This window comes from Antechinus flavipes, chromosome 3 (genome assembly GCF_016432865.1).
Source record: "Antechinus flavipes isolate AdamAnt ecotype Samford, QLD, Australia chromosome 3, AdamAnt_v2, whole genome shotgun sequence".
Taxonomy (NCBI): Eukaryota; Metazoa; Chordata; class Mammalia; order Dasyuromorphia; family Dasyuridae; genus Antechinus; species Antechinus flavipes.
In genome coordinates, this window is record NC_067400.1 from 304957854 (window position 1) to 304979988 (window position 22135).

Consider the following 22135-nt stretch of genomic DNA (forward strand, 5'->3'; position numbering starts at 1 on the left):
TTTTGTCTTTAGTTTAAAATAAATAAATATTAAGAAAATAAAGAGATATGAGGCTTTGACAGATGAGAAGTATTGCCTGGGTTTTCAGATGAGGTCATTGCATTATTACTTTTACTTAATTATTTTACTTAGTTACAATACAAACTTTTGCTAAAAGGGAGCAATATCTAAATGTTTATAATGTAAAAATAAAACTGTCTCTGTGGTGTCTCTGTATGTATCTGTCTTTGTCTCTGATTGTTTTCTTAGTAACAAAGGACTATTTAGTGAACATTTTCTTACTTGGATATGAAATAGGAAGTCCTTTTTTATATGGGGTCTTTGAAATGACTGGGTTTTTTTATTTTAGATATTATAATAACTATATTTTAATATAATTAAGTTGCTACTCCTTTGTATTTTATTTCATACATTTCAAATATTCTAAGAAGAGGCCTTTAAAGATTTCATTGGACTGCTTAGGGGATTCATGACACACACAAAGGTGAAGAAAGATTCAAAAAAGTATAAGGGTATAAAAATGCTGCCTCCATTTTTTTTTCCCTAGGCAATTGGAGTTAAGTGACTTGCCTAGGGTCATAGAGCTAGGGAGTGTTAAGTGTCTGAGGCCAAATTTGAAATCAGGTCCTCCTGACTTCAGGGTTGGTGCTCTCTCCTTGCATTACCTAGTTGGGGACTTCCGGTTAAGATGGCGGAGAGGAGGCTCACAGCTGCATAAGCTCCACGCTTTCTCTCACTATCCATTTCATTACAAGCCTCTGAATTAATGCTTGACTGAAAAAAAAACCCACAAATAGTTACCAAGAGAAGCCATCCTTGAGATTCGCCAAGAAAGGTCTGTCTTTACTGGAGGGCTGGGGCAGTTTTAGATCGGGCGCAGGCTGAGGGCAGCGGCAGTGAGAGCACGGGAGCAGACTGGAGAGGGGGTGGGGAGTGATCGCAGCCGTCTCTGCGGGGAGAGCTTCGCTACAGGACTGGATACTTTGCTCCAGCAGCAAGTCAGTAGCCCAGCAGAGAAGCTAAAAACACCGGGGATGAAGAACACAACCCCAAACAGCTGGAGTCTCTTGGGACCTGGCCGCCCCCCCCCTTCCCCCCCCACAGTGACTCAGCACGCTCTGGGATCTCAGAGCGCAGGCGCAGCACAGTCCTGCTAGTGCCTCACTGCTGCCCCCGCAGTCTGTAGAGGAAGCTCGGTAACACACCCAGCCCCTCCCCCAAAGAAAGACTCCAGTTTTTTTCTGTTTTTCTTTGGTAGTTTGTCTCTGATTAATAGACAGAATGAGCAAGAAGCTGAAGAGGACTTTAACCCTTGACAGCTTCTACACAGATAGAGAGCAGACTCTAAATCCTGAGGAGACTAAAAACAAACAGTCCCCAGGTGATTCCCCAAAGGAGGAGACCGTCTGTTCCTCAGCACAGATGAACCTCATAGAAGTGATTAAAAAGGCTCTCACAAGGGAGCTAGAAGAAAAATGGGGAAAGCCGAGTGAGGCTTGGGAAAAGGAGAGGGAGGCTTGGGAAAAGGAGAGGGAGGCTTGGCAAAAGAGCCTGGAGAAGTCAGTTAAAGAGAGAGTGGATAAAGAAATAAAATCCTTGAAAAATAGGATTAGTGAACTGGAAAACAAAATTGGCGAAATGGAAAAAAATTCCACAGAACAAAAGAACTCAATGGGACAATTAGAAAAAGATTTTTAAAAAGTGAGTGAAGAAAATACTTCACTGAAAATCAGAATTGAACAAGTGGAATTGAATGACTCGAGGAGACAAGAAGAATCAGTCAAGCAAATCCAAAAAAATCAAACAATGGAGAAAAATGTGAAATACCTTCTGGAGAAGACAACAGACCTGGAAAACAGATCCAGGAGAGACAACCTGAGAATCATCGGACTTCCAGAAAAACATGATGAAAAAAAGAGCCTGGACACTATTTTCCAGGAAATTATTAAAGAGAACTGCCCAGAAGTCATAGGAACAGAGGAAAAAATAAACATTGAAAGGATTCATCGATCACCCACTGAAAGGGATCCTAAAATCAAAACACCAAGGAATATAGTGGCCAAATGCCAGAACCCTCAGACGAAGGAAAAAATATTGCAAGCGGCTAGAAAAACCCAATTCAAGTATCAAGGAGCCACAATAAGGATCACCCAGGATCTGGCAGCATCCACATTAAAAGATCGAAGGGCCTGGAATATGATATTCCGAAAGGCTAAGGAACTTGGTATGCAACCAAAAATAACTTACCCAGCGAGAATGAGCATCTTTTTCCAGGGAAGAAGATGGACATTCAACGAAGTAAGCGAATTTCATCTATTTCTGATGAAAAAGCCAGAACTTAACAAAAAGTTTGATCTACAAATATAGAACTCAAGAGAAATCTAAAAAGATAAAGATTAATCTTGGGAACTATATTTCGACTATATAGATGTATAAAGAATACATGTATACCTTGTTCTAGAAATTGATGTGGAAAGGACATTGTACCAGAAAAAGGGTAAAGTGGGGGTAGTACATCTCATGAAGAGGCATAGGAAACCTATTATATCTGAGAGAAAGAATGGAGGGGGATGAATATAGTGGGTATCTTACTGCCTTCAGAATTGGCTTTAAGTGAAAAATCTTAAGACATATTCAATCTATGGTGAAACTTCTCCCATCTCATTGAAAAGTGAGAAGGGAAAAGTGGAAAGGGAAGGAATAAGCTAAGCAGAAGGGAATACGGGAACTGGGAGGGAAAGGGGTAAGATAGGGGGAGGAACTCTAAGGCGGGGGGAGGGACACTAAAAAGGGAGGGTTGTGAGAAGCAAGGGGTGCTCACAAGCTTAATACTTAGAAGGGGGGGAAAGGGGAAAGAAGGGAGGAAAGCATAAACCGGGGTTAACAAGATGGCAAGTAATACAGAATTGGTCATTCTAACCATAAACGTGAACGGGGTAAACTCCCCCATAAAGAGGAAGCGGTTAGCAGAATGGATTAAAAGCCAGAATCCTACAATATGTTGTTTACAGGAAACACACCTGAAGCGGGGAGATACATGCAGGTTAAAGGTAAAAGGTTGGAGCAAAATCTACTATGCTTCAGGTGAAGTCAAAAAAGCAGGGGTAGCCATCCTGATCTCAGATCAAGCTAAAGCAAAAATTGACCTAATTAAAAGAGATAAGGAAGGACACTATATCTTGCTAAAGGGTAGCATGGATAATGAAGCACTATCTATATTAAACATATATGCACCAAGTGGGGTAGCATCTAAATTCTTAAAAGAGAAACTAAGAGAGCTGCAAGAAGAAATAGACAGTAAAACCATAATAGTGGGAGATCTTAACCTTGCACTCTCAGAATTAGATAAATCAAACCAGAAAATAAATAAGAAAGAAGTCAAAGAGGTAAACAGAATACTAGAAAAGCTAGATATGATAGATCTCTGGAGAAAATGTAATGGAGACAGAAAGGAATACACTTTCTTTTCAGCAGTTCATGGAACCTATACAAAAATTGACCATATATTAGGACATAAAAACCTCAAACTCAAATGTAGTAAGGCAGAAATAGTAAATGCATCCTTTTCAGACCACGATGCAATGAAAATTACATTCAACAAAAAAGCAGGGGGAAGTAGACCAAAAAATAATTGGAAACTAAATAATCTCATACTAAAGAATGATTGGGTAAAACAGCAAATCATAGACATAATTAATAACTTCACCCAAGAAAACGATAATAATGAGACATCATACCAAAATGTATGGGATGCAGCCAAAGCGGTAATAAGGGGAAATTTCATATCTCTAGAGGCCTATTTGTATAAAATAGAGAAAGAGAAGGTCAATGAATTGGGTTTGCAATTAAAAATGCTAGAAAAGGAACAAATTAAAAACCCCCAGTCAAACACTAAACTTGAAATTCTAAAAGTAAAAGGTGAGATCAATAAAATTGAAAGTAAAAAAACTATTGAACTGATTAATAAAACTAAGAGTTGGTTCTATGAAAAAACCAACAAAATAGACAAACCCTTAGTAAATCTGATTAAAAAAAGGAAAGAGGAAAATCAAATTGTTAGTCTTAAAAATGAAAAGGGAGAACTCACCACTAACGAAGAGGAAATTAGAGCAATAATTAGGAGTTACTTTGCCCAACTTTATGCCAATAAATTCGACAACTTAAATGAAATAGAAAAATACCTCCAAAAATACAGCTTGCCCAAACTAACAGAGGAAGAAGTAAATATCCTAAACAGTCCCATCTCAGAAAAAGAAATAGAACAAACTATCAATCAACTCCCTAAGAAAAAATCCCCAGGACCAGATGGATTTACATGTGAATTCTACCAAACATTTAAAGAACAATTAACTCCAATGTTATATAAACTATTTGAAAAAATAGGGATTGAAGGAGTCCTACCAAACTCCTTTTATGACACAGATATGGTACTGATACCTAAACCAGGTAGGCTGAAAACAGAGAAAGAAAATTATAGACCAATCTCCCTAATGAATATTGATGCTAAAATCTTAAATAAAATATTAGCAAAAAGATTACAGAAAATTGTCACCAGGATAATACACTATGACCAAGTAGGATTTATACCAGGAATGCAGGGCTGGTTCAATATTAGGAAAACTATTAGCATAATTGACTATATCAATAACCAAACAAACAAAAACCACATGATCATCTCAATAGATGCAGAAAAAGCATTCGATAAAATCCAACATCCATTCCTAATAAAAACACTTGAGAGCATAGGAATAAATGGACTTTTCCTTAAAATAGTCAGGAGCATATATTTAAAACCATCAGTAAGCATCATATGCAATGGGGAAAAACTGGAACCTTTCCCAGTAAGATCTGGAGTGAAGCAAGGTTGCCCACTATCACCATTATTATTTAATATCGTATTAGAAACACTAGCCTCGGCAATAAGAGTCGAGAAAGATATAAAAGGAATTAGAGTAGGCAATGAGGAAACCAAACTATCACTCTTTGCAGATGATATGATGGTATACCTAGAGAACCCCAGAGATTCTACCAAAAAGCTATTGGAAATAATTCATAATTTTAGCAAAGTAGCTGGCTACAAAATAAATCCCCATAAATCCTCAGCATTTTTATACATCACCAACAAAACCCAACAGCAAGAGATACAAAGAGAAATTCCATTCAGAATAACTGTTGATACCATAAAATATTTGGGAATCTATCTACCAAAGGAAAGTCAGGAATTATATGAGCAAAATTATAAAAAAGTCTCCACACAAATAAAGTCAGACTTAAATAATTGGAAAAATATTAAGTGCTCTTGGATCGGCCGAGCGAACATAATAAAGATGACAATACTCCCTAAACTAATCTATTTATTTAGTGCTATACCAATCAGACTTCCAAGAAAATATTTTATTGATCTAGAAAAAATAACAACAAAATTCATATGGAACAATAAAAAGTCGAGAATCTCAAGGGAATTAATGAAAAAAAAAATCAAATGAAGGTGGCCTAGCTGTACCTGATCTAAAATTATATTATAAAGCAGCAGTCACCAAAACCATTTGGTATTGGCTAAGAAATAGATTAGTGGATCAGTGGAAAAGGCTAGGCTCACAAGACAGAATAGTCAATTATAGCAATCTAGTGTTTGACAAACCCAAAGCCCCTAACTTCTGGGAAAAGAATTCATTATTTGATAAAAACTGCTGGGATAATTGGAAATTAGTATGGCAGAAATTAGGCATGGACCCACACTTAACACCATATACCAAGATAAGATCAAAATGGGTCTATGACCTAGACATAAAGAACGAGACTATAAATAAATTAGAGGAACATAGAATAGTTTATCTCTCAGACTTGTGGAGGAGAAAGAAATTTGTGACCAAAGATGAACTAGAGACCATTACTGATCACAGAATAGAAAATTTCGATTACATCAAATTAAAAAGCTTTTGTACAAATAAAACTAATGCAAACAAGATTAGAAGGGAAGCAACAAACTGGGAAAACATTTTCACAGTTAAAGGTTCTGATAAAGGTCTCATTTCCAAAATATATAGAGAACTGACTCAAATTTATAAGAAATCAAGCCATTCTCCAATTGATAAATGGTCAAAGGATATGAACAGACAATTTTCAGAGGATGAGATTGAAACTATTACCACTCATATGAAAGAGTGTTCCAAATCATTATTGATCAGAGAAAATGCAAATTAAGACAACTCTGAGATACCACTACACACCTGTCAGATTGGCTAAGATGACAGGAAAAAATAATGATGAATGTTGGAGGGGATGCGGGAAAACTGGGACACTATTGCATTGTTGGTGGAGTTGTGAACGAATCCAACCATTCTGGAGAGCAATCTGGAATTATGCCCAAAAAATTATCAAATTGTGCATACCCTTTGATCCAGCAGTGTTTCTATTGGGCTTATATCCCAAAGAAATACTAAAGAAGGGAAAGAGACCTGTATGTGCCAAAATGTTTGTAGCAGCCCTGTTTGTAGTGGCTAGAAACTGGAAAATGAATGGATGCCCATCAATTGGAGAATGGCTGGGTAAATTGTGGTATATGAATGTTATGGAATATTATTGTTCTGTAAGAAATGACCAGCAGGATGAATACAGAGAGGACTGGCGAGACTTACATGAACTGATGCTAAGTGAAATGAGCAGAACCAGGAGATCATTATACACTTCGACAACGATATTGTATGAGGACATATTTTGATGGAAGTGGATTTCTTTGACAAAAAGACCTGAGTTTCAATTGATAAATGACAGACAAAAGCAGCTACACCCAAAGAAAGAACACTGGGAAACGAATGTAAACTATGTGCATTTTTGTTTTTCTTCCCGGATTATTTATACCTTCTGAATCCAATTCTCCCTACGCAACAAGAGAACTGTTCGGTTCTGCAAACATATATTGTATCTATGATATACTGCAACATATCCAACATATAAAGGACTGCTTGCCATCTAGGGGAGGGGGTGGAGGGAGGGAGGGGGAAAAAATCGGAACAGAAACGAGTGTCAATATAATGTAATTATTAAATAAAAAATTAAAAAAAAAAAAAAAAAGAATGGAGGGGAATGAATATAGTGGGTATCTTACTGCCTTCAGAATTGGCTTTAAGTGAAAAATCTTAAGACATATTCAATCTATGGTGAAACTTCTCCCACCTCATTGAAAAGTGAGAAGGGAAAAGTGAAAAGGGAAGGAAAAAGCTAAGTGGAAGGGAATACGGGAACTGGGAGGGAAAGGGGTAAGATAGGGGGAGGAACTCTAAGGCGGGGGGAGGGATACTAAAAAGGGAGAGCTGTGAGAAGCAAGTGGTGCTCACAAGCTTTATACTGGGAAGGGGAGAAAGGGGAAAGAAGGGAGAAAAGCATAAACCGGGGTTAACAAGATGGCAAGTAATACAGAATTGGTCATTCTAACCATAAACGTGAACGGGGTAAACTCCCCCATAAAGAGGAAGCGGTTAGCAGAATGGATTAAAAGCCAGAATCCTACAATATGTTGTTTACAGGAAACACACCTGAAGCGGGGAGATACATGCAGGTTAAAGGTAAAAGGTTGGAGCAAAATCTACTATGCTTCAGGTGAAGTCAAAAAAGCAGGGGTAGCCATCCTGATCTCAGATCAAGCTAAAGCAAAAATTGATCTAATTAAAAGAGATAAGGAAGGGCACTATATCTTGCTAAAGGGTAGCATGGATAATGAAGCACTATCTATATTAAACATATATGCACCAAGTGGTGTAGCATCTAAATTCTTTTTTTTTTTAATTTTATTTTATTTAATAATAACTTTGTATTGACAGAATCCATGCCAGGATAATTTTTACATGACATTATCCCTTGCAATCACTTATGTTTCGTTTTTTCCCCTCCCTCCCTCCTCCCCCCCCCCAAGATGGCAAGCAGTCCTATATATGTTAAATATGTTGCAGTATATTCTAGATACAATACATATTTGCAGAACCGAACAGTTCTCCCGCTGCACAGGGAGAATTGGATTCAGAAGGTAAAAATAACTCGGGAAGAAAATCAAAAATGCAAATAGTTCACATTCATTTCCCAGTATTCCTTCTTTGGGTGTAGCTGTTTCTGTCCATCATTTCTCCAATGAAACTCAGTTAAGTCTCTTTGTCAGAGAAATCCACTTCCATCAGAATACATCCTCATACAATATCGTTGTCGAAGTGTATAATGATCTCCTGGTTCTGCTCATCTCACTTAGCATCAGTCCATGTAGGTCTCTCCAAGCCTCTCTGTATTCATCCTGCTGGTCATTCCTTACAGAGCAATAATATTCCATAACATTCATATACCACAATTTACCCAGCCATTCTCCAATTGATGGGCATCCATTCATTTTCCAGTTTCTAGCCACTACAAACAGGGCTGCTACAAACAGTTTGGCACATACAGGTCCCTTTCCCTTCTTTAGTATGTCTTTGGGGTATAAGCCCAATAGAAACACTGCTGGATCAAAGGGTATGCACAGTTTGATAACTTTTTGGGCATAATTCCAGATCGCTCTCCAGAATGGTTGGATTCGTTCACAACTCCACCAACAATGCATCAGTGTCCCCGTTTTCCCGCATCCCCTCCAATATTCATCATTATTTTTTCCTGTCATCTTAGCCAATCTGACAGGTGTGCAGTGATATCTCAGAGTTGTCTTAATTTGCATTTCTCTGATCAAAAGTGATTTGGAACACCCTTTCATGTGAGTGGTAATAGTTTCAATTTCTTCATCTGAAAATTGTCTGTTCATATCCTTTGACCATTTATCAATTGGAGAATGGCTTGATTTTTTATAAATTTGAGTCATTTCTCTATATATTTTGGAAATGAGGCCTTTATCAGAACCTTTAATTGTAAAGATGTTTTCCCAGTTTGTTACTTCCCTACTAATCTTGTTTGCATTCGTTCTGTTTGTACAAAGGCTTTTTAGTTTGATATAATCAAAATTTTCTATTTTGTGATCGGTAATGGTCTCTAGTTCATCTTTGGTCACAAATTTCTTTCTCCTCCACAAGTCTGAGAGATAAACTATCCTATGTTCCTCTAATTTATTTATAATCTCGTTCTTTATGCCTAGGTCATGGACCCATTTTGATCTTATCTTGGTATGTGGTGTTAAGTGTGGGTCCTTGCCTAATTTCTGCCATACTAATTTCCAGTTATCCCAGCAGTTTTTATCAAATAATGAAATCTTATCCCAAAATTTAGAATCTTTGGGTTTGTCAAACACTAGATTGCTATAGTTGACTATTCTGTCTTGTGAACCTAACCTTTTCCACTGATCCACTAATCTATTTCTAAGCCAATACCAAATGGTTTTGGTGACTGCTGCTTTATAATATAATTTTAGATCAGGTACAGCTAGACCACCTTCATTTGATTTTTTTTTCATTAATTCCCTTGAGATTCTCGACTTTTTATTGTTCCATATGAATTTTGTTGTTATTTTTTCTAAATCATTAAAATATTTTCTAGGAAGTCTGATTGGTATAGCACTAAATAAATAGATTAGTTTAGGGAGTATTGTCATCTTTATTATATTCGCTCGGCCTATCCAAGAGCACTTAATATTTTTCCAATTATTTAAGTCTGACTTTATTTGTGTGAAAACTTTTTTGTAATTTTGCTCATATAATTCCTGACTTTCCTTTGGTAGGTAGATTCCCAAATATTTTATGCTATCAACAGTTATTTTGAATGGAATTTCTCTTTGTATCTCTTGCTCTTGGATTTTGTTGGTGGTGTATAAGAATGCTGAGGATTTATGGGGATTTATTTTGTATCCTGCTACTTTGCTAAAATTATGAATTATTTCTAATAGCTTTTTAGTAGAATCTCTGGGGTTTTCTAGGTATACCATCATATCATCTGCAAAGAGTGATAGTTTGGTTTCCTCATTGCCTACTCTAATTCCTTTAATCTCTTTCTCGACTCTTATTGCAGAGGCCAGTGTTTCTAATACAATATTGAATAATAATGGTGATAGTGGGCAACCTTGCTTCACTCCAGATCTTACCGGGAAAGGTTCCAGTTTTTCCCCATTGCATATGATGCTTACTGAAGGTTTAAAATATATGCTCCTAACTATTTTAAGGAAAAGTCCTTTTATTCCTATGCTCTCAAGTGTTTTTATTAGGAATGGCTGTTGGATTTTATCAAATGCTTTTTCTGCATCTATTGAGATGATCATATGGTTTTTGTTTGGTTGGTTGTTGATATAGTCAATTATGTTAATAGTTTTCTTATATTGAACCAGCCCTGCATTCCTGGTATAAATCCTGCTTGGTCATAGTGTATTATCCTGGGGATGATTTTCTGTAATCTTTTTGCTAATATTTTATTTAAGATTTTAGCATCAATATTCATTAGGGAGATTGGTCTATAATTTTCTTTCTCTGTTTTCAGCCTACCTGGTTTAGGTATCAGTACCATATCTGTGTCATAAAAGGAGTTTGGTAGGACTCCTTCAATCCCTACTTCTTCAAATAGTTTATTTAGCATTGGAGTTAATTGATCTTTAAATGTTTGATAGAATTCAGATGTAAATCCATCTGGTCCTGGGGTTTTTTTCTTAGGGAGTTGATTGATAGTTTGTTCTATTTCTTTTTCTGAGATAGGAGTGTTTAGGATATTTACTTCTTCCTCTGTTAGTTAGTAAGGGAGACAGAAAGGAATACACTTTCTTTTCAGCAGTTCATGGAACCTATACAAAAATTGACCATATATTAGGACATAAAAACCTCAAACTCAAATGCAGTAAGGCAGAAATAGTAAATGCATCCTTTTCAGACCACGATGCAATGAAAATTACATTCAACAAAAAACCAGGGGGAAGTAGACCAAAAAATAATTGGAAACTAAATAATCTCATACTAAAGAATGATTGGGTGAAATGATAGGGGTGGAGCAAGGAGAAGATAAGCAGGTTCCTTTCCCTTGCTTCACAGGGTGTCTCCAGAACTCAAAAAATGAGTGAACTTCTGTCAGGAACCCTTCAGGCCCTGCCTCTATGCTGTCTCTGCTCCTGTCTTTCCTCCTCTTCTTCCTCAGGACAGGACAAGGTGAGAAGTTTTAATTTGTACCAGATGCTTTTAAAGGACATGCCATCCCATCAAGGAGATCAATAACAAATGAAGAGAAGGAGGCAAATCTTGGGTTATTTCTGCAAAGGGAAATGAGCCTAGGAATACTGAGCTTGCTAATCAAATGGTACATAAGTAGATTTTAGAGAGAAAATTTAATTTCAGGGACATGACTGGGATTTCTGACAAGGTATGGCAAGGTGAGACTGCTTGAGATCCTACACAGAATGGGTTTTAGGTATTTGACATAATTTGGATTTCTGACTAGATCACCTTCCCATAGGGTGGGACCATGCAGCTAAACTGATCTTTATTCAGAGCCTTCTCTCTGCCTGCCTCAGGGATTAATTTTTATCAATTCCTATACTAATACCTAGTATTGAAAACCTCATCAACATGCTCAATTTAATTTGATTTTTTCTAATCTGAGCATCTTCTATTGCATGTGTATGCACGTTATTTGTTCCTATAGCTATCTTTTTTAGTACACATTCCTGTTTAATTCTATTTTCAGTAACTTTTCCCCTAATTTACTAGTCATTATAAAATTTGAATTTATTTTCACTGATCAATGGATTTCAACACAAATTTTACTGTGTTTCTAATTTACCCAAATGAGTTAAACTGCAATAGTGTAATTATTTTTTCTCTCATCTTCCATTGTTTTCTGACATCACAACAAGTTTTCTTTTGACAGGAGCACTTTGGAATTCATTTTCTTTCTTTTTTTTATTATAGCTTTTTATTTACAAGTTCTATGCATGGGTAATTTTACAGCATTGACAATTACCAAACCTTTTGTTCCAATTTTTCCCCTCCTCACCTCCCCCCAGATGGTAAGATGACCGGTACGTATTAAATATATGAAACTATACATTAAATACAAAATAAATTTAAATGTCCAAACCGTTATTTTGCTGTACAAAAAGAATCGGACTCTGAAATATTATACAATTAGCCTGTGAAGGAAATTTTAAAAAAGAAAAATATGCAGGCTGGCAAAAATATAGGGATTGGGAATTCAATGTAATGGTTCTTAGTCATCTCCCAGAGTTCTTTCGCTAGGTGTATGTATCTGGTTCAGTTCGTTACTGCTCTCTTGGAACTGATTTGGTTCATCTCATTGCTAAAGATGGCCAAGTCCATCAAAATTGATCGTCATAGAATTGATCCTATTGTTGTTGAAGTATATAATGATCTCCTGGTCGTGCTCATTTCACTCAGCATGAGTTTGTGCAAGTCTCTCCAGGCCTTACTGTTGGTCATCCTGTTGGTCATTTCTTACCGAACAATAGTATGGAATTCACTTTCAATGGGGAGTCTGAAAGGCGATTTGCTTAGTGCCCTCAGATTACTTGCTTAAAAGCAGTAAACAGAAGGACTTTTATCCTTTTCTGAAATTGGTCTAAAATTTCCTTATCTAATAATAAAAATTCTTTTCTATGATAAACTTTTCCCAACTATAAGTATAGTTTTTAAGTATACATTTATTTTACACAAAAACTAAAACCAAGTTCATGGTTTGAAATCTAAAATTTTAGATTTGGAGATTGGCTGAAACTTCTATAGGCTTAGCAAATGTCTTTCCTTGTGAAATTATTTTAACTCACAAGATTTTTTTAATCTATTTTTTCTTATACTATTTTCCAAGTTTTTTCTTATTTTAACACTTCCCTGAATTTCTATTTCACTGTATCTCCCCTGAACATATCTAATGACTAATAAGACAGTTCTTAAAGTGAGAACTTCAGCTTTAAATTAATCCCTAGTCATTTTTAAAGTGCCCTTTAAGGAATAACTGATCTTATTGTTTTATTAAACTCTATATAGTTTAGTACCTTCATAAATTCATCAATATAATTATAAACACATTCAAATTATAATTTTAAAATAAAGACAATTTGATTATTCCTTTTATACAAATTTGGTTTCTAATCTTTTTTTTTTAATCTTAGTTTTCAATTAATTTTTGTATCTGTTTTTCATCTGGACAATCTCCAAAATGGCCAGTGTTAGAAACAGAAAAAAAAAAGAGAGAGAAATTTATTTTTCTTTAAGCTTTTTTGGGAAATTTTATTATTTTTATAACCTGCTTTGTTTCCAGTCACTACCCCTTTCTGCTCCAGAAATTTTTACATAACCCTAGGTACATAGGTATATTAAAAAAGGATACAACTCAAGTATTTACTGATAATAAACTTATAATTTTATGACTCCCATATTCAATTATAAGACTCCATATGGGGATATGAACCAAAGAACTGAGTCCTAAATCATTTAGACAACTAGAGTTGTTTCATCTTTGGTACAATAATTTCTATCTAGGAGAGATTTGAGAGATTTTGAAGATCAGAGAAAATGTCTAATCCTCCATTGTTGGTCATATGTTCTACTCAATGTTCGTTCTACTATCTTACCAAGCCTATATTTATTCATTCTGACTTTTTTTTTCCTTTGTTTTTTTTTTTTTTAATTTCAGATTCTGTGTTTGTAACGAAGAGTAAGAGTGCTGATATAGCCCTCCTTGGGAACAATGTGACCCTAAACTGCAATTTGACTATCCCAGCAGATGTTCTGCAAATTACTTGGCAAAAGCTCCAAGGGTCTGTTCCAGAAAACATAGGCACCTACAGCAGCCAGCATGGTGAAAAAATTCTCCCCCCATACAATGAACGGATCCAGTGCAGCAGTACAGAACTGACATCCTCAAGCATGACTATATATAATGTGACCTTGAAAGATGATGCATGTTACAAATGTCTCTTTAATGTTTTTCCAAATGGTATCTATGGAGGAAAGATGTGCTTCAGTGTACAAAGTAAATGGAAAACTGTCTTTGTGCCATAATGTTTTCTAGAAGATCCATACTGTTCCAAAAGCAGTAAAGCGGGGAGGGGGGATAAAAAGAATGGATGGGCAGGTATGATACCTAAAACTTTATTATGCTGACACTTAAGATCAGGGTCTATAGTCATAGAATATTAGAAAAGAAGATAATGTAAGAATTGATTAATCTAAACTTCTCATCATTCTATACTCTTATCTTCTATATCAAATTGACACATTTATGCGGTCATTACCTGGAAAATAAGTCTGAGCATTTCTTTTTTGAGAAAATGCAGACAAAGGCTACAAAAGGTATTTTAAAAAGATGGATGATTATTTTTAAACAACAGCAAAATTTATCTGAATGAAGGATAAAAATAAAGCAGTATAAAAACTTGCTCAAAAAAGTAAGCTGGGGGTTTCAATTAAAATTGTTCTTTGTCCCCCTCTCAGCACACACAAACACATCTCAGTGTTTCTTTACCTGCAGTAACTTTCTTTTCCTCTCATAAAATTCAAAGTAAAGGATTGTTTACACTCAAATGAAATCAATTTAAAGGCTCCATGAAGGTGCACATTCTTACTTAACTCACAGTGGAGAAGAAGTTCATGGAGCCCCAGAGTACACAAACAACCAGGAAAATTGCAATAAATATATTTAAAGCAATCACATTAAAAATTTGGGGATAGGTATTTGCATCCATTCTTGTATGGGACATCTAATAGTAGTAACTAAAGAGTTGGTTGGGGAGCTGTTTTTATATCACAGATAATACAATGTCTCCAAAATATATTTAGTTATCATTCAAGATATCAATAGCATCTCTCACAATTTAACCTCATTAACAAATTATTGCAGAATGGTATAATTAATAAAGTGCTGCTTTTGGAGCAGGGAAGACCTGGGTTTGAGCCCAATCTTCACCATTTACTGGTTAGGTGACAGTGGGCAAGTCATTGGAACTTTCAATGTTATACTCATCTCTCCAGTCCACCTTCTATCAATATGGAAGGTAGCAAGTCATAATAGATCCAGATCTGTCCTAGGAGACAGGGTTCATGTGTCCCCCATCGCTGACACATATTGACTAACTGTAGGACTGGAGCCAGTTTCTTGAACCATTCAGTGCCCCAGGAAATGCCCTGAAACGAAAAGTTGCTGAGCTATTTAGGAGTTCCCTAAACCCATGATAGGCCCAGCCTGAAATCACTTGTATGCTACATGGACAGGGATCATTTCTGAATTTTCTTTTTCTTTCACTTAGATGTGCCTGAATTAAGAAGTGAACTTTATCCTCATCCCACCATTGAGGGAATCCTTATAGTCATCTGCTCAGCTACAGGAAAACCTGCCCCTCACATCACTTTCTCCCACACAAGGCTGCTGATGGGATTGCCCAAGGAATACACTGATCAAAGCCCAGATGGAATAACTAATGTCACCAAATGGTATAATATCTCAAAGGAGGCTGTGAGATCCTTGAAAATTGAGAATGCATCCTGTGTCATGGATCACCCTATAAGGAAGAAGAAAGAACTTGTTTATTTTTCTCAAGAACCAGAATGTAAGTAAAAAATAAAGCCAGTAAGGTTAAATTTTAATTAATATATTTGTTGTGATTCATAAATGATAAATGAAATAACATTTTGTGTGTGTGTGTGTGTGTGTGTATAAGTGACACAATGGATAGAGAGCCAGATCTGGAATTAAGAAGATTTCTTTTTATGACTTAAAATTTAGCCTCAGACATTTACTAATAGTGTGACCTTAGGCACTTAGCCTTGTTTGCCTTAGTTTCCTCATCTGTAAAATGAACTGAAGAAGGAAATGACAAAGCACTCTATTATCTTTTCCCAGAAAAATCCAAATGGGGTCATAAAGAGTCAGTTGCAACTGAAAATGATTAAACAACAATATATGAGTGTATATACATATGTATATAAATATATTTAGAAAGATATATATATACAAATAATATATACACATACCTATAAACATTAAAAATATATATAATATATACATTATATGAAATATATCATTGTAAGACTTACAAATCATACATAGTATCCATTTCTCTTTTATGGGCCACCCACTAATAACTAAAGTTGTTTGAGGGCCTCTTTTCATAGTTACAGATAATACATTGTCTCCAAAATACTGATAGTTATTATTCTAATTAAATTCTTAAAAGAGTAGCATCTCCCACAATTTAGCCTCATTAACAAATTACTCTAAAGTGGTATAGTTAATAAAATGTTGCTTTGGGAGCAGGAAAGACATAGCTCTGAACCCAATTTCTGCCACATGCTAACTATTTGAAACTAGGCAAGTCACTGAACCTTTGAATGTTAAAGGCACCTCTTCAGTCATACTCTCTGTGAGACTCTAAATTTCAGAACTAAGCTCAATCTGATTTAAGAAAGGATATTCCCCTGATCACAAGTGAAGTGAGTAGAACCAGGAGAACATGGTAAACAGTTAACAGTAATATTATACACCGAAGAACTTGGCGAAATGTCTTGGCTCTTCTCAGCAGTACAATGTTTTAAGACAATCCCAAAGGACTCATGATAAAAAATGCTACCTGCCCCCAGGTAAAGAACAGATATTGTCTGAAAATAGACTGAAGCATATCATTTCTCTCTCTCTCTCTTCTCTCTCTCTCTCTCTCTTCTCTCTCTCTCTCTCTCTCTCTCTCTCCCTCTCTGTTTTGTTTGAGTTGTCTTATACAAAAAGACTAATGTGAAAATATTTTACATAATTACACATGTAAAATCTATATTACATTCCTTATCATTTCAGAGAGGGGGGAAGAAGGAAGGGAAGGGAAGAATTTAGAGCATAATTTAAAAAGCAATGGTATTGCTTTTTAATGTGTTAAAAATTATTTTTACATATAATTGGGAAAAATATTATTTAAAAGAAACACATGATGTTTCTCATGGGAAATTCTATATATTAATAAAATCACTGGACTACTTCAAACAAATGAAAAACTTCAAGCCATTGAAACTATGTAATTTTTTTTAAAATATGAGTAACATATTTCCTTGACATTTTCTTTGTGTTTTATTCAACTGTGGTTGCACTAAGAACAAAATTTTATTTCAATCTCTCTCATCCACAGACAACTAAAACTTTCCTATTCTAAAATTTTTATCATTAGTATTCCTATCCAGAACACAAGTGAGAACAAGTGGAAAAGTAAAAACACCTTGAATGCAATCAAATCAACTAATTTCAGAGTCATCTAGTTTACTTTAAAATAAAAACATTTCAGGCCTTCTCTTATTTTATTTTTAGTTCTATTGATGTGTTTTATTTTTATAACACAAACTTTTACAGATTAGTACTTTCACTTTCTGAAAGGTCTTTTGTAACTGAATAAAGCAGAAAAAAAAAAATTTGATAATACCATGAGATTAAAATATATGTGATATTTCATATCTATAATACTACTCCCTCCACCTTTTTTTTTTAATTAACAGAAATCTATTTTTTTCTCCCTTTCATTTGCTACCTCATTAGGGGAATTTTTGTTTTTTGCTAAGAAACAATCATAGTTAAACAAAATGAATTCCCTCAGTAGCTATATACTCTATACATAAATATGTATGTCTGTATGTATATATATACTTATATATAAATATGCATATATATCTTTCTACATCTTATGTCTATCATGTCTTTGTAATGAATAGCATGTTTTATTATAGTCATTACATTGGTAATAGTTCTAACAATTTACGAAGTGCTTTGTTTTTACACTGTTGTTATTATTGTATAAATTGTTCTCCTGGTTCTGCTTATCTTATTCTCAACAATTTAAATAGTCCTCAAAATTGTTCATGTTTATAATATAAATGTTAAAATGTAAATATTCCTCTTATCCTGTTCAGTTCAGTTTGTATCTGTTCAGCAGTCTTTCCCGGTCTTTTTGAAATCATCGATTTCCTAGTTTCTTTCAGAACAAAAGTGTTGTATCACATTCATGTGCCACAACTTATTAAGCCATTCCTCAATTGGTGGGTATCCTCTTAATTTTTAGTTTTTCCCACTAGCTGCTATAAAGATGCACTTTTAAATAAAAGTTTAGCAGGATTCATTTTCTTTTTGCTTAGGGTAAGACAGGTTATATACAGCAAATTAGAAAGACAGAAAGATTGCTACAAGTAGCCATGCCAATATTAAAGCAAGAATAACCTGAAACTTTGAGAGGAGGAAGAAAACATAAAATAACCTGAAACTTTGAGAGGAGGAAGAAAACATAAAATGCAGAACCAAGACCTCAAACATTACCACAATCTGAGGACTTTTTAGTGTAGTAATAAATAGATCTAAGCATTGAAATTTCAGTAAGACCTGGAAGCCTTGAATGATGCTCATTAAACCCTTTTTTAAAAAGTCAAAAAGGATGTTTTGCAATTAGCAAAATAAATCCAAAATAATTATGTTCTTAAAACAAGAACAAAACAGCACCACTGTTGTTTTTGAGATCATGCAGAATGTTAACTGCTTGTAATCCCTGATAATAGGATGTTAAGGCTAGTGTATCCCTAGAGTTCTGAAGTTCTGAGCTGTAGTAATACTAAAGCTGATTTGGTATCTGTTCTATGTTCATACCTATATGATGATGCCCTGGAAACAGCCTATCAGGCTGATTGAAAAGAGAACAACCAACTCAAGGAAGCAACAGAGCAATTCAAAGCTTCCCTGCTAATCCACAATGGAAGGGGGCCCATAAGTGATTGCTACTCTTTCAATATAGGTCACACAGGGAAACCTAGTCTTAGAACAAAACAAAACATAAAACTTTTTGAGATTTAAAAAAAAGCAAACTTTACATCATCAAGAAAATTTAACCATTACAATATGAATCATTGCAGATAGTAAAGTTTTAAATTCATTTTAACTCTATATCAACAATAGAAAATGTCAATATAGTTTGTTAGGCAATTAGATAGCAATTTGATTATCTAAACATATGTTCTTTCTTCTTATTAACCTAAGAAGAATAAGCCAGTATAAGTTGGAAAATTATTGCTTATCTGCTAGTGAATTATTCTTATTCTAGTATATTTCTAGTAAGGCCTGAAGTGAGAAATAGAAAAGAAATAAACATTTATGAAGTACTTAGTGTGTGCTAAGAACTGTGCTAAGGACTTTGAAGGAAAATATAAAGAGAATAACTCTTCCTCTTAAATCATGATTAATTCTTTGTTACCACCCTCTCCTAATCCATCTACATGTTTATTCAAAAAATAAAAACTAGAGTTAGAAAACAGAAGCAAAATAGAGAGTTCTAAAGCAGTTAGGATCCATCAGTAACGGAGAAGGTAAGATTAAACTAGGATGGTATTTACCCTCATCTAATGAGTCCATCTACTACAAGTTAGTTAATCAACCAAAAAGAATCATGAAATGCCTACTAGTGTCAGGTACTGTGCTAAGTGCTAGAGATATCATTGCAACACTTGGTACATATTGTGGCCTAAGATGGTGACAATGATGTAGGGCACAAAAGTGATTCTGGTCCATATAAGGAATACATATGCATACTTATCATAAATATGCATACCCATAAGGTGTGAGAGGTGTCATGATGTAATTAACAATGAAACGCTAGACTTAGAGGCTAGTAGCTTGTGTTTAAATCATGATTCTATTACTTCCAACTTATGTAACTTCATGCAGATCATTCCCTCTCTCTATGCATCACATTTCTGATCTGTAAAACAAGCAGATTGGATTCAATAACTTGCAAGGATCCTTGCAGCTCTGACTCAAGCCAAATGGGCAAACCCATTTCTAAGTCTATTTCTGATCGTGCATGTTTCTCTGACTAATTGAGAAAGTAAAATTCTCATAATTTTTGTATCACCTATACTGCTTCTCTACTCTTTTACTAAAGATAACCGAGTGGAGTTAAATCTGGCTTTGAACAAAATTATCCCATTCATAGATTTAGTTATTCAATGGACAAATATTTATAAAGTACTTACTATATGTTAAGCACCATCATGCTTAATGGCATGGAAATATAAAGAAAGGAAAAAATGTGGACCTTGCCCTCCAAGATCTCACACTTAAATTTGGCAGATAATATTTTAATAATTATGCTTGTCAAAGACATATAAAAGGAGAGCCAAGCAGCCAAGCAGCACCCTAAAATCCTCTCTAAAAATCTTTAAATAGTTCTATAAAACAATTCCTAGAACATTAAAAATCATAAAAAGATAGGTTGAAATAATTTTCTTGTCAAAGAGAACTGAGAAGATCATCAGGAAAGGTCTGTTGCACCTGGGTAAGCATGTAGCACAGTCTATTCCAGTTTGGGGTTGGGATAGAGTGAGGTATGTAACTTAAGAGGATTGCCACTGGGGGAAAGGGGATATGAAATAGACTGGGAAAATGCTACCTGTAGAAGGTGGGATTTGGGCTGAATCTTGAAGGTAGGCAGAGAAAACAGGAGTAGGAGACAAGTAGAAGAGCATCCTGGCCAGTGAAGAGATACGAAGACTGTCATGTATGTGGAACAACAAGAAATAAGTGTTACTGTATCACAGATTACATGGAAAGGAATAAAGTGGAAGAACATTTTTAAAAAAATAGGAAGGGATAAGTATGTAAATAAATTTACATACAAAGAATTATATATTTGAATCTGAAGGTAATAGGGAGTCACAGGTTTGTCTTCATATGATGATGACATAGTTAATCCTGCGCTTTAGACTAATCACTTTGACAAATGAATGATGAGTAGATTGGAGTTGAGTGAGACTGTTTACAGGGAGAGCCACCAGCAGGCAAGTGTAGTAGTCCAAGTAGGAGGCATTTGGGGCTTATAGCAGAGTGGTAGTAGTGTCAGAAGAGAGAAAAAACTTGTATGAGAAATATTGTGAACTGCAGAGAATGAAGCTGAGTGTGTATATGTATACACACACACACACACACACATATACACATACGTACATAACATATACATATATACATTAATACTATAGACTACCTTGAACTCTGAAAATAATACAGCAAGAAACATGACTCTGGATTCTTCTCCAGGGTGAAATTATGAAAGTTTTCTTCAATTCTTAAAATATTTTGCAGAATATTTATCCCATAGCAAACCAAAATTAGATCCTGGGGGAAAATACTGGTAAGTTTTCCTTATGATGGACCAAAATAAAACAAAAAATTAAATTTAAAATAAAAAACAAAATAGGCTCAATGTATTGGGAATTAAGGCAATTAACATATGGTATTTATGTCTTATGTTTTCTAGCAACTTCCAATCCCTCATTGTCAAGGTCATATACATACCTAATAATAGCCCCACTGATTTGCCTATTGATCCTGATTAGCAGCTACTTGGTGAAAGGGTAAGTAAGTTACACTAATAATTTGGTAAAAGCAAAAACTGGAGGTAGGACTCTGGCCTGGCCTCATGTAGGAGAAGACCTGTTTTCATAGCCTTAGAAAGGCACAAATCATTGACTTGGACTCCTTTATGATGCCTAAAACTTAAATCTTGGGAAACAGCATTTTGTACTGAAAAAGCCTCTATATGAGGAATAATATGATGAATGTCAAGTCTTTGCTCTGATTCCTAACTCTATTTGGACTTTGTATATATGATGCCAATGAAAAGCAATGCAGGCTCCTGAGAAAAGTAATATTAGAAGCTGTTGTTAACTACTTACTGATTATATACAAATGTGTTTCATGTCTTTTCTCAACAGACTGTTGCATGATGCAGTAGCAAGAGCTTTGGGCCTGGAGTCAGGATGGCCTGAGTTCAAATTCAACCCCAGACATTTCTTAGCTGAGTGATCCTGGGAAAGTCACTAAACCCCTACCTTGATTTCCTTTACTATAAAATGGGAGTATAGAAACATTTCCCATGGTTTTTGTGAGGATCAAATGATATAATATTTGTGTGGTACTTTGCATAACAAATGGTAATTGATAGGTATTAATAAATGCTTAATCCATCTCTTACTCTCCTTCCCTCTTTCCTCAACTCCTTCCTTGTTCCTCCTTTCAACTGTAGCATTTGATAGGAAAGAGAAGGTAGAGGACAATAAAAGATGGGGTATATGGGAAGAAAACGAGGGAGAAAAAAGTGTTATATAAAGATGATAATTATTAATAGGTCTGCCTATCATTATTTTATTATTAACGATTATTAACAATTAAC

The 22135-nt window shown here is 35.0% G+C and overlaps 1 protein-coding gene across 4 annotated transcripts in view; it reads left to right on the forward strand.

Moving 5' to 3' along the window:
• Window positions 1-10960: 10960 nt before the first annotated feature.
• The window catches only part of LOC127554053 (OX-2 membrane glycoprotein-like), a 71728-nt gene continuing 60553 nt past the window's right edge, over window positions 10961-22135 (forward strand). The window contains exons 1-4 of one of the 4 annotated variants that reach the window (XM_051985277.1): window positions 10973-11090; window positions 13591-13929; window positions 15203-15502; window positions 21221-21317. In XM_051985277.1, the coding sequence (XP_051841237.1) occupies window positions 11039-11090; window positions 13591-13929; window positions 15203-15502; window positions 21221-21317 (788 nt within the window). In that variant the 5' untranslated portion in view covers window positions 10973-11038. Of the gene's footprint in view, window positions 11091-13590; window positions 13930-15202; window positions 15503-21220; window positions 21318-22135 lie in introns of all 4 variants that reach the window. The other 3 variants (XM_051985280.1, XM_051985278.1, XM_051985279.1) reach the window with 3 other exon arrangements.